This window comes from Lissotriton helveticus, chromosome 12, assembly GCF_964261635.1.
Source record: "Lissotriton helveticus chromosome 12, aLisHel1.1, whole genome shotgun sequence".
Classification (NCBI taxonomy): Eukaryota; Metazoa; Chordata; class Amphibia; order Caudata; family Salamandridae; genus Lissotriton; species Lissotriton helveticus.
The window spans coordinates 237,988,379-238,000,320 of NC_136073.1; the positions used below are offsets into that span (position 1 = coordinate 237,988,379).

The 11,942-nt window shown below is 43.2% G+C and overlaps 1 protein-coding gene across 3 annotated transcripts; it reads left to right on the forward strand.

Annotated features, from left to right (window-relative positions):
• The first annotated feature begins 9,831 nt into the window (after positions 1 to 9,831).
• LOC144798514 (epoxide hydrolase 1-like) lies at positions 9,832 to 11,202 on the forward strand. 3 transcript variants are annotated; one of them, XM_078669434.1, is made up of 2 exons: positions 9,832 to 10,197; positions 10,759 to 11,202. In XM_078669434.1, exons 1-2 carry the CDS (start codon positions 9,832 to 9,834, stop codon positions 11,200 to 11,202), a joined length of 810 nt encoding a protein of 269 aa, XP_078525560.1. The 3 variants fall into 3 exon arrangements, with proteins under 3 accessions (XP_078525560.1, XP_078525559.1, XP_078525558.1); XM_078669433.1 differs by having other exon boundaries at positions 9,832 to 10,195; positions 10,424 to 11,202; XM_078669432.1 differs by having other exon boundaries at positions 9,832 to 11,202.
• Positions 11,203 to 11,942: the final 740 nt, after the last annotated feature.

The window sequence follows — 11,942 nt, forward strand, 5'->3', positions numbered from 1 at the left end:
TAAGGACAAGCACTGACAAAGCCAATAGGTCTTGGCTCTAAAAGGATAAGCTATTGGCTTTGCCAATGCATTTTTTCATGACCATTCATGTGTGAATGACTTCAAACACATTGCTGGCAATTTTTTTTAATTAAAGAAAGCCCTTTCCAAGATGGCCACTGATACACATGCATACTTCATGATCTTGCTTATGCCACAGCACAAATGATTGTGTGTATTGCGACATATGTGCATGCATGCTTCATGATGCTCATGAGTACATGCATACTGAAGCATTGCAGCTATTTTTACTTTACCATTGTAACTTGATGGATGACCATGTTAGAATAGTAAAATACAATTTAGCAGACGCCTGTGACAGAGTAAATCTATCCACTCATGAGCAAGGTACTGACCCAGAGCCCACACTAAGTATATTGTCTATTCTGAGAACAATAGATCTCACAACAGACGGCTAAAGGTGTCTGAGCTGAGAACTAAAAATGTCGGCAAAGAAGCGGTGTTCATGTGAATGCTCAAATAAAATAGAGCGCAATCAAACAGAAACCTGTTGCCAATTATATGGGCTCAAATATGCCATCAAGTTAGTGGGATTTTAGGTGAAATTAAATGGTGCTTACTTCTTTGTTAACACAACTACCACCAGACCATACCTGGTAGTAAGTATTAGTTCAAGGTAGTGCGCTGGGGCAATAATGCAAGCAAAATGGACACCAATACCATTAATGTGTATCATACAGCATTAATTAGCATACAGGTAAACAGTGTATGCAAAACATACCCAACACCAAATACAAAAGATATTTCTGCTGGAAAGATTTTGAACCCCCTAATTTTACCTAGATCTGAATACACCCCACAAGAATTTTGGTTTGTGATATGTGCTACATAAGTTGTAGATATTGCTATCATTTTAAGAACACTGATGAAACACCAAGGCCCGATTCACTATCATTTTGCACAGTCGCAAATTCATGCAAAGCAGCGCATTGGTTTTTACTTTTCAGTACAAAAGGTATTTTGTGTTGAAAAGGGGTCCTTTTTTCAGCTGAAAAAGTGTTTTGCTCTACTTTACTTTGCATCAAGAGGGTGTTAAAGGAGTGTTTTATTGCAAACACCCGTAGTTCTTGCCTCAACGCTTCATCTATTAATATAGCCAGATTAGCTTTTGTGTCAAAGACTAACACCTTCTACAAGCAGGTGCTAACAAGAAGAAAGGTTGTCATTTCTCCAAAAGATATGTGCATTTCATGTTTGCTGAAGTTCACAGCACGCATTAAGCATGTGGGATCATTCTAAGTTTGGCAATACATACGAATGTGTAGTGGAAGAGTATGCATTCAGTGGAAAACTTATGCTAGAGAGCGCACATTCACCTTTGCGAAGCTGTGTGTCGGACAAGGCAGCCCTTAAGAGCGCCACCACAGGGGAAGACCGCAGAAGCAGGCCAACCTTAACAGTAGTGACTCTGTGTTGTATTTTCCCCTTCACTTATGCAACATAGTCTAGCATATTCTGTCGCTGTGATGCATTGCCTTAAAAATGAGTAAATCTGCCTTTCAGTGCATAATCCTGAGGTATAGTGGAGGGTTTCAGGTCGAAGGCCTGATACTCAAGAAGGCTTATTAGCCCAGCATTGAGCAGCATATCAGATGTGTATTGAACATTAGGGCACTCGTATGATTGCCTAGTCAGGTAGGTACGGATTTCCATATGGCCAACCTCTGTCTACAGTGGTATGGTAGGTGGAAAACTGTGGTCTGAAATGTGTCTCCAATTGTCAGTGGCTGGCATTAATTCAAATATTTCATTAATCACTAAGTGTGATGGATATCCCCAGATGTGTGACCCGTGCTCAGTGTCACAATGTTGTGCTCCCCATCCAACTGTGAGAGCATCCCCTGTTGCACAGCTTCAATCCTTCTGGCTATCCCAGAGAGATAGCCAGAAGGATTGAAGCTGTGCAACAGGGGATGCTCTCACAGTTGGATGGGGAGCACAACATTGTGACTTTCAGTTAGACGCCTATAACAAGAGGCGCCACTCTGTTTTTGCACGCTACAAAATTGACGAAATTAACTTTTTGAAAATATAAACTTTTACCTAATACGACAGTGCGCTCGCACCTTACATTTCGGCCCGTGCTCTGTGCCATAGGACCCAAGTTGCGCCCTACTGACGAGTCACAGATAGGCTGAAACCGGTCTGTGGTTGTTTGTGCTCCTTTCTGGAGGGGGCCGCGACTGGCAGTTTGTGATGGAATTCTCCCAAGTGGGACAGGGTTAATACTGATTTACATATAGAAGGCCTCTCTCTAGCGTGGCATGATGGGTGAAAAGGGATGGACTGGAATTTGTCGCCAAGCCATCGCCAGTGCCTGACATTAATTCAAATATTCCCTCCGTCACCTTGTTGTTTGCTGCAGTAGACACCCTAATGCAATGGGTCTGTCCAGACGTAGGTCGTGCTCACTTTGCCACGGTCTCAAGCTGCATCGTTCAGACGTGGCCTTAGTAGGCCAAAACTGTCTGAGGTTGCTTGTGTTCGTTTCTGGAGTGGGTCTCACCTGGCAATTCGAGATGGGGTAGGGTCAGTACTGGTTTGCATAATACAGGCCTCTCTCTAAGTAGGCATATTGGATGAAAACAATGGAATAGAATGGAGCCCAAGCAATCGCCAGTGGGTGAGGCTAATTCAAGCATTCTACCTATCACCTTGGTGTTTGTTGTCTAGTACGGCGTCACTTTGAAATGCCTTTAATGCTAGGTCAGAGCCTAGCAGAGTCTGAGACGCTAGACTCTGACATGAAGCTTGCTCTGACACAGCTCTACAGTCCTCTCAGAGGCACCGACCGGTCATGAAACTGCTTGATCATAATCTCCAGGAATATATCACTACTGATCTGTGACCAGCAGTGGGCTGCAAGTACCAAAGGCCATACCTGTACAGGCCTTGTTGACCATTATTTCTCTAGCTGATGATAGATGTTCAAACTCACTGGTATCCACTGAATGTAGTGGAAGGTGGGGCTGTTCTTCTCGAAGCACTAACAGAGGGTTGGCATCATAACATGGCAGACCCTCACTAGGTAGATCCCTTTCCAAAGTAATCCGCTGCATGGGGGATATAGCGTTTTGGCATGAAAAAGGAACCTCAGATTTGAGGTCTTGAGCATCTGTCTGAAATGGCATTGCAGTTACAACATAGCAGTGCATTAGACCCGCCGATAGTACCCCAAATCATGTGAGGATTTTGCACATATTTACATTGAGCACTCCAAGGCCCACCAAGCTGAGTGCTCCACAGTGCTCATCTCTTGCCATAGAACCCTGGTATCCCCTTCACTCTGCAAGAAAAAAGAAAGTCCAAACTTAAGCATTCAATCACCCATGGTGGGTGCTGCTTTCACTTGCTTCTGTGTGCCCAAAAGGGAGAACTGCTGTGGCACTCAAGCACCAGCCCATTGCAAAGTTTAGAGTGAGGGGTGAAAGGCACTGAGACCTAGAACCTCAATCAATACATAGGGAAAGAAAACTGAGTTGACCAAATACCTACTCTCAACCGTCTTCTTAGGATGTGAATTGGGACTTGGAACGTCCAGTTCTGAGGTGCAGAAAACTGCAACGCAGCATGAAGGCTTCTGTAGATCAGCAGTATCTAATGAAAGTCAATGTGGTCTTCTACAGATATCCATATAAAATACATGTACATATAATGAACGGAAATAGAAATGTCTTCCATGTTGAGAGGTTAAACTGATACTTTGGATCCAGTACTCCTGGACCTCCGATGGTCACGCTTTTGAGAATAGAGGAAAATTGGGAGGTTTGAAGTGTACGTGGTTTAATCTTCTTGTGGCAAACATATTGCAGCATGGTGGAAGAAATGAACAAGGACTGTGGAGGTAGGCCCCTTTCCCAGGACTGAGTTTAAAAGCCAGCCTTTTACATGTGGAAAAAAGTACTCGACTTGAAGACGCTATCCATTGGGAGGATCCAGATTCTGATATGTCCTAATGCTTCTCCCATCATCAGTGCTGCAACTTGTGTATTTAATACTTTTTCTTTCAAGTTCAATCAGCTCTGGCCCATATATGGTGTTATGGATTGAACATACGTCGGCACAATCTTGCGTATATCTGGAATTTTGCGTTATTATTCTTGTTATGCGAACTGCCCCAGATTACTCTATTACATCATGTCGCATAATTGAGCTTGTGTTCGGGTAAAAATGCTATTGTTAGAGCATGGAAACAATACTAACAAATGGAACGTAAGCGATTGTTTGCACCACATTCAATTTTGCGCTATTACTTTGACACAAAATGTGTCCGCGCAACAAAATAGATGTGAGGACGCACTTCAAGGTAAAAAAAATGCAAAATGCCAGATCAGCATTTGACATAATTTCACATAATACTGCACAATTTAACTAGATTTTCGTTTAATTTCCACAAAGGAAAGTATTAAATTAAACGAATTCCGCCCATCCCTAATGTTTTCTCGTACTCTTCTCAGGATCGGTCAACTGTGACACTAAAGTGGTGTACGTAAAGGAGGTGGGTAAGTAGGAGATACTCTTTGAGGTTTAGTCATCTCTGGCGACAGTGTTATTATAGATTTGATTTCCCGAGGCAAGATGATATGGACAAATGGCACAAGTTCATTGGCACTTGGAAGATGCACTTATTGATTGTACCACTCAGAAAATAAATACTCACTCCATAAAACATTAAAACTGATCATCAGCACATGAGAAACAACAACCAAAGCTGAGACCATATCCTGGACGACGCAAGTGGACTATGATGAAGCTGTTGCCGCTCCTGCGAATTTTATAATTCAGGTAGAAGGCAACCAAAACACAATAAGAAATTAGGCAAAGAGTGATTTAATACACAGCGTAACTGCAACCTTACTAAAAGGGAAAGGCTGTACTGTCGTAATATGTATTATACATGAATTATGAATATTTTAAATAGTAATTTCTAAAATGGAGTTTGAATAATTTACATTTATGTTTGTACAAGGAAATATGAATGCTAATATGGAAATTGTTATATATGATGAACAAACAGCGATTTGTTTTATATTGTCTACAGCTGAAAGAAAAATCATGAATTAATCATTTTAAATTGATAACCAGATGGACTGATGGTGGTTTTGGCGGGTCAGCGCAGGATGCTTTATCTGCTTTAGCGGATGTTTACTTACAAATGGAAGAAAGCAAGAATGTATTGCGAGAGGAGGATCTGGGGAGGACAGGTATGGTAGCGATGTAAAACTGATTATAGTAAAAATTATCATTATTAGTAGTATTACTATTATTATTCCCTCCTAATAGTAAACGTTTAATCATGTTAAAAATTAGTTAAACTTAAGAGGTCCAAGCTAATAACAATAATAGTTATTATTATTGTCATCATCATCATCACTATAATATTAGTAGTAGTAGTAGTACTAGTATATTTTATTAATATATATTATTTGTATTATTATTATATTATCATTGTTATTAGTGTTATTATTAGCAGTAGTAGTATTAGTATATATTAATATATATATTATTATTATATTATCATTATTAGTGTTGTTTTTATTAGTAGTAGCTGTATTAATATTGTTATTATCACCTCATGATAATAACTGTTTTTCATGTTAAAAATTATTTCAATTTAAGAGGTCCAAGCTAATAATAATATTAATAATAAAGTCCTCATCATCATCACTATAATATTATTAGTAGTATTCTTTGTATATATTGTTATTATTATATTATTATGGCTGTTATTATTATTATGTGCAGAAGTATTGATATTGTTATTATCTCCTCATAATAATAAACTTTTTCTCGTGTTAAAAATGGTTTAAAAATAAGAGGTCCAATCTGATAGGATTAATAGCATTAGCAAAAACTGTTATTATTAATATTATTAGTTTGGGCCTCTTTTGGTTAACTCATTTTTTTTAACTAGAGGAAATGTTTGGAACCCATGCTGACTCGGATGCTGTTTGTTTACACTGTTCTACGCAATGGTGAGTTCAGTGACTGTTTAATGAAAAGCCTAAAGCCCGGAAAACAGCGCTGCTCACAGCAGATTTGAATTTCTACGTTCTAAAAAAAAGCTGCAATGCGCCGCCACGCCACCAGTCGAGAAAAGACATATGGGCCAGGGTGGTGGCACGACACGGGCCTTGTCACCGAGACGCGTTTGGACATCTGGGACCGCCGTAGCTGCGCGGGGGCCCGCGAGCCGCATTCCGGGACACGTAGAATATGCTTCCCACCACTCAGCGTCACGTGCGTCGTGACCCGCGCGCCTGTCACCTCGGCGCAGATGACTTGCTTGATTTCGCTGATTCTGTTTTCTGATCTGTGTTTGCCCATCCACAATGGTGCCACTGGCAGGCAACATCTGTTCGGATGCCCTCCCCTGCCAGAGCCGATTAAGGTCAGGGAGACGGCCGCTCCGATCGAGGGGTGAGCGGCTGCCCGGGAGAGCCCCGTGGGTGCCCGGTGACGTGAGGCGAGCAGCGAAGGGCAGCGGAGTAGAAGGACGGTCGTCGCTGCCCTCACGCCTACCCTCCCCCAGCCTGCCACCCCTTTCCAAGCTGACATTTACCAAGGGCACAACGCAGATGGGGATGGCTCGAGTGCCATCCACCCAGCAATCCAGCTCAGGGCTCCGGAACTGGCCCCTGGTCACCATGGCACAGCAACGTCTAAATAGGAAATCATTCTTTCTTTTCCTTTGCCTTACAAATTATGGTGTTTTAGTCTTTTCTTTTGTGATTTTTCTTGACCCCTTTAGGGAATTTAGGTAGGACTATCTTATGTTTAAGGATTTTTAATATATAAAAAGTCTGCTCTGAGAAACCTTGTCAGAAAGAGATGAACTGAATTTGATAAATGGAGAAAGGAACTAAACAAACTCCCACTCAAGAATGGCCATGTTTCCAACTGCTTACAACTGACCCTTGAGAGCATTCTGCCAGATAGGAAGTGTAAAGGACAAAGTACGACCACTTCCTGTATCAGCCCACTAAAAGTAGGTCCTATATACACACACAGTTAGTCGATTTGTATTGACTGTGCTGGAGAAGCACTTCTAAAATACAGAAAACAGCACATGTTGTGAAGCAGCTTCGCTTCCAACATGCCCCCAGGAGGAGATGCTGTGTTCTAAGTCTGACTTTGAATGTAATTATATGTGGAGGCAAGCATTATTTATGATCGGGTTATTGTGCAGGCCATTGGTGACAGTTCCAGCATGCTGCCAACACCATGCTGGATACTGGTGCATTCCTCTGGTTTGATTGCTAACTCTTAAAAGTGGCCACTGAGCAACAGAGAGACGTTGTTGGCAAACTTCCTTCATTTAATTTCATTGTCTTCATGCTGTACTCTTTAGGCAGAACTTCTAAGCACTGGTGATCTTTCAGGACTGGACTTTGTGTTAGAACTGAAGGGAGACTGGCCCCTTTCCCTGGCATCATTCTGGTCTGGCCTGTGTGTTTTGTGCTGCCTGGAGTTTTTGGATGAGGAGGGCACAGAGCAGACAGGCTTACTTAGATCAATGATTAAAGTATTTGGGCAGTATTAAAACAGTAATACAGTAGAAATACAAAACAATAAAAAACTCAAACCAAATTACAAAATAAAGTAACATTTAATAAACAAAATTACATAAACATGAAGAAAATCAAATAAAGTGATCCAGAAATGTGGCATTTAAAAGTTTTAAATAAAAATATGGCCAAAAATTTCAAAGCACCAATGACAGTCAAAGGTCGTGGTAGACCAGGACCCAAGAGCAATTTGAGGCTGACTGCGATAGAGCACAGGTCGGATTCAGGAATTAGGTTCGTCCTGGTCAAAGATTTTACCTCCTGGCTGTCCCAATCTACCACTGGTGTACACTTCTAAAGCCCACAGGACCTCAGGGGAGGTGCTTAGAGAATCCCAGGGTGTCAGGCAGAGGCCAACAGAAGGGTCCTGTACAGGTCCTGTTGTCACTGGCCAGCTGGATACTTCCAGGAAAATGCTTGTTGTCTCCACACAGGATGTCAGCCAACAGACCCTTGGATTCCATTTAATTGTGCTGGGTGCAAGAGAGAGCAGGTTGAGCCATTTAGGGCTCCTCTCAGGTCACAGGCTGCAGGTCTAGTTCTCATCTGATATTCCGCAGGTCCAGAAAATGTTCTGAAGTGGATGCCCGAGGTTGCCACTTTATGCATGGCATGAGCTAGTGGGTGGAGGTGACTCCTGCCCCCCTCCCTAACCAATTGGGTAAATGTTCCCAGGCTGTGGCCTGCCTTCTATAGCAGTAGTTCCTGTTTGCCTTACTGCAAACAGGCCCCAAATGCAATGTGTCGGGGGGAATCAAAGATGGCGAAGTTCTTCATCCGCACTCAACGTGTGCTCTGAGGGCTGGGGTATTGTGTGGGCAGTATGCTATTGTAATCCTAGTATTATACCACAAATAACCCTAAAATCCAGTTTGAGGCAGGCACTGTATCCACAACAAACCAACCCAGAGACAGAAGTGTGGTGGGACAAAGGCAAAGTCCTCTAGCAACAAGAGAGTAGATACACAAGATTTGTCCTGGCACTCTTTTTTTCTCACTTTCAAGTGTGCCTCAAGTGTTACATGTGGCACCATGGACCTGTCAAGCAGGATTTGATACTTTAGTGTCAAAAGAATGCCACAGCTCATACCCCGATAATCCGTGGAGTTCAGAGGAGTCACCTTTACCCATTCAGGTCAGCCTATTGTTGCACCTGGGAGGCATTTCACGCCTTTTTCACACATAATCAGGGCTGAAAGTTGGCAGAGACCTATGCTAACTAGTCATCTGACAATTCAGGCAGGTAAGGGTAACTTTCTCAAAGTTAGTTTCCTTAATATTTATTAAAAATCCCACTCCACCATTGAATCAGGTTTTAAATAACTATTAAACATAGTAGTTTAATTATTTTTCTAGTTGGTCCCATTCCTGAAATACAGTGTTAGTATTTTCATCTGTACTCTGGTTTTCTACATAGGACAGCTTGGCCTGCCACAGCAGTGGCAGCCGGCATGGCTCGCGCGTAGTGGCAGAGGGGGACATGCTTGGGGGAAGGTGCGCGCATAGGGGGGTGCGCAATGCAAAAAAAAATGAAAACAAAAAAAGAAACCCGTACTTTGCCGCCAGGTCCCGCGTCTCTGCTCCTGCTCTCCTCATCAAACTCAAGGAACAGGAAGCACAGCCAGGCTCCCCTGACCGATCACAACGCAGCAAAGCAATGCAGCGTTGTGATTGGTCTGAGCATCCTGGTTCCACGCTCAGCCAGGGAATGGGGGCCTGGGCATGTTCTCCATGCAGGCTGTAATGCAGCTTGTGTGGAGAACAGAGAAGGTGTGCATGACTATTTAGGGCGGCCCAAGAGGGCCAGCCTAACAGTCATGTGCAATTAGGAGTGGCCAAACCACTCCTCCCCTGCTCCGAGAACAGAGTAGCCCCGCCCACTTGCCTGCTCACAAAGGAAACATTAATGATAATAACTCAAAGTTATTACCATTTTATGTTTCCTTTACTTTGCCCTGCTTAAAAGCAGTGGGGCGACGCTTCTCCACCATAGCGGATGAGCTACCAATGTGCCACAGTGAAAATAGCTTTTGGGTGCTAGTCACTGTAGAGACATGTTAATGTTAAATGGGCTCCCGACGGGTGCATCGGAGCAGGTCGGACCTGGAGCTTCCAGCAGAGTCTGGGACAGCGTGACGCTAGTCTTATGCTGAGAAGGGGCGGCAGCGGGCTGTGTTTGTAGATCTCTGCTAGCCAGGCCAACATGTTGCTTGAAATTGCCTTGGCCCTGGTGCTTGGGGCCGTCATCTACCATTATATTTTCAAGAAGAAGGAGGAAACGCTGCAAATGGAGGACGGATGGTGGGGAGCAGGGGAGGAACCAGAAACGGAAGAAGAAAAAACTGTGCGCCCTTTTAAAATCGAAGCATCGGAAGAGATGTTAAAAGATCTCCATGCACCAATTGACCTGACCAGATGGACCGCGCCGCTGGAGGACATACGCTTCCACTACGGGTTTAACTTGACTTACCTCCAAAAAGTGGCTTCATATTGGCGAAATCAGTACAGCTGGCAAAAACAGGTGGAAATTCTCAACAAGTACCCACATTTTAAAACAAATATAGAAGGCATTGATATCCATTTCATCCATGTGAAGCCACCTCACTTACCTGCGGGACGCACTGCTAAGCCGCTGCTGATAGTACATGGATGGCCAGGGTCATTCTACGAGTTTTACAAAATTATCTCTCTACTAACAGATCCATCCAGCCATGGTCTGAGCGATGAGCACATCTTTGAGGTCATCTGTCCATCCATTCCTGGCTTTGGCTTCTCAGAAGCCCCTCACAAGAAAGGGTGTGATTCCGTGGCGGTGGCCCGCATATTCTACAAACTGATGATGAGGCTTGGATTTCGTGAGTTTTACGCTCAAGGCGGAGACTGGGGATCCTTGATCTGCACCAACCTTTCCCAGCTGGTCCCCAGTCATGTCATAGGCCTTCACTTGAATGTGGTCTTCCTCGCACCGGGGGCACCTCAGTTTTTAGCTATCTTGTTCAGGAAGTACTTCCTTGGGCTCTTTGGGTTGCGAGAACTGTATGTCCAGCAGATGTTCCCTTATACGGAGAAAGTGTTGTATCCCATGGTGAAGGAGAGCGGCTACTTGCATATTCAGGCGACGAAGCCCGACACTGCTGGTTTTGGATTAATCAGCTCCCTTGTTGGACTAGCTGCGTACATTCTGGAAAAGCTTTCTACCTGGACCGATGCAGAGTTTTGTAATTTGGAGGATGGGGGGTTAGAACGGAACTACTCCCTGGACGAACTTTTAACTAATATTATGATATACTGGGTTTCAGGTTCCATTATCTCCTCCATGCGGTTCTATAAGGAGAACCTGGGAGATGGGCTTGGTCATCGGAAGCATGAGCGAGTTAAAGTAAAAGTGCCTACTGGAGTTGCATCGTTCCCGAATGAACTGAGACACGCACCACCTGTATGGGCGGAGAAAAAGTACACGAATATCGTCTCATTCGCCGACATGCCCCATGGGGGGCACTTTGCAGCTTTTGAGCAACCAGAAATTCTGGCCGCAGACATCCGGCAGTTTGTGGGGAAAGTGGAAAGAAAGTAATTTCTAAGATGGGAAGGGTGTTTCTGGTACACAGCCCAGCTGCCGTGCATCTAGCCAAGTGTGCCCAACCTCTGTACCGGGCCAGTCATTTAATCAACCAGCGCTGTAAGACAGGAAGTTTAAGAAGTTGGCAACTTTCAAACAGGAAATGTTTGTGGAACATAGAGGAGACTGTTTTGGATTATACTGTAATCATGTAATCTTACAAACACAATGTAAGGTAAAGAATGCATATTCTAGTGTAGACCAAATCACCATAGCAGACATTGATTCTCTATGCAAAAATAGAGATTTGTCCTTTTCCAGCCTTTGTGTTTTATTGATTCTACTAATAGAGTTACAAAGATTACAAAATATTTTTTACAAAATATCTTTGATGTGAATTTAGTAATGTTCCACAAAGAATCTGCCGCTTAGCAGAAGTTGCTTTCAGTTCCACTGAAGATGGCTTCATAGTGCAAAGTAACCAGTGAGATGTTCCACAGAGTATCCTTTAAACCATGTTTGATCGGTGTTGTATGGCCTTTTCTGAAGTTAACTATATAATTCAGCATACAGCAAGTATTAAACTATTAATGGAGAAGAACATTAAGCATGTGTAGTTCTAGGTCCAGGCAATGTAATTGCTTATTAAAAACCATAAACATTGAAATAACCAAACGGCTGGCTTCTTAATTAAGGAAATAAGGGTTAATGTTAAATGTCTACATGCCCTGCTTTCAAATGCCGTGCACACGGCC

Bases quoted from the DNA above. Each gene is read 5' to 3' on its own strand.
- LOC144798514 (XM_078669432.1), top strand. From the start codon at position 9,832: ATGTTGCTTGAAATTGCCTTGGCCCTGGTGCTTGGGGCCGTCATCTAC.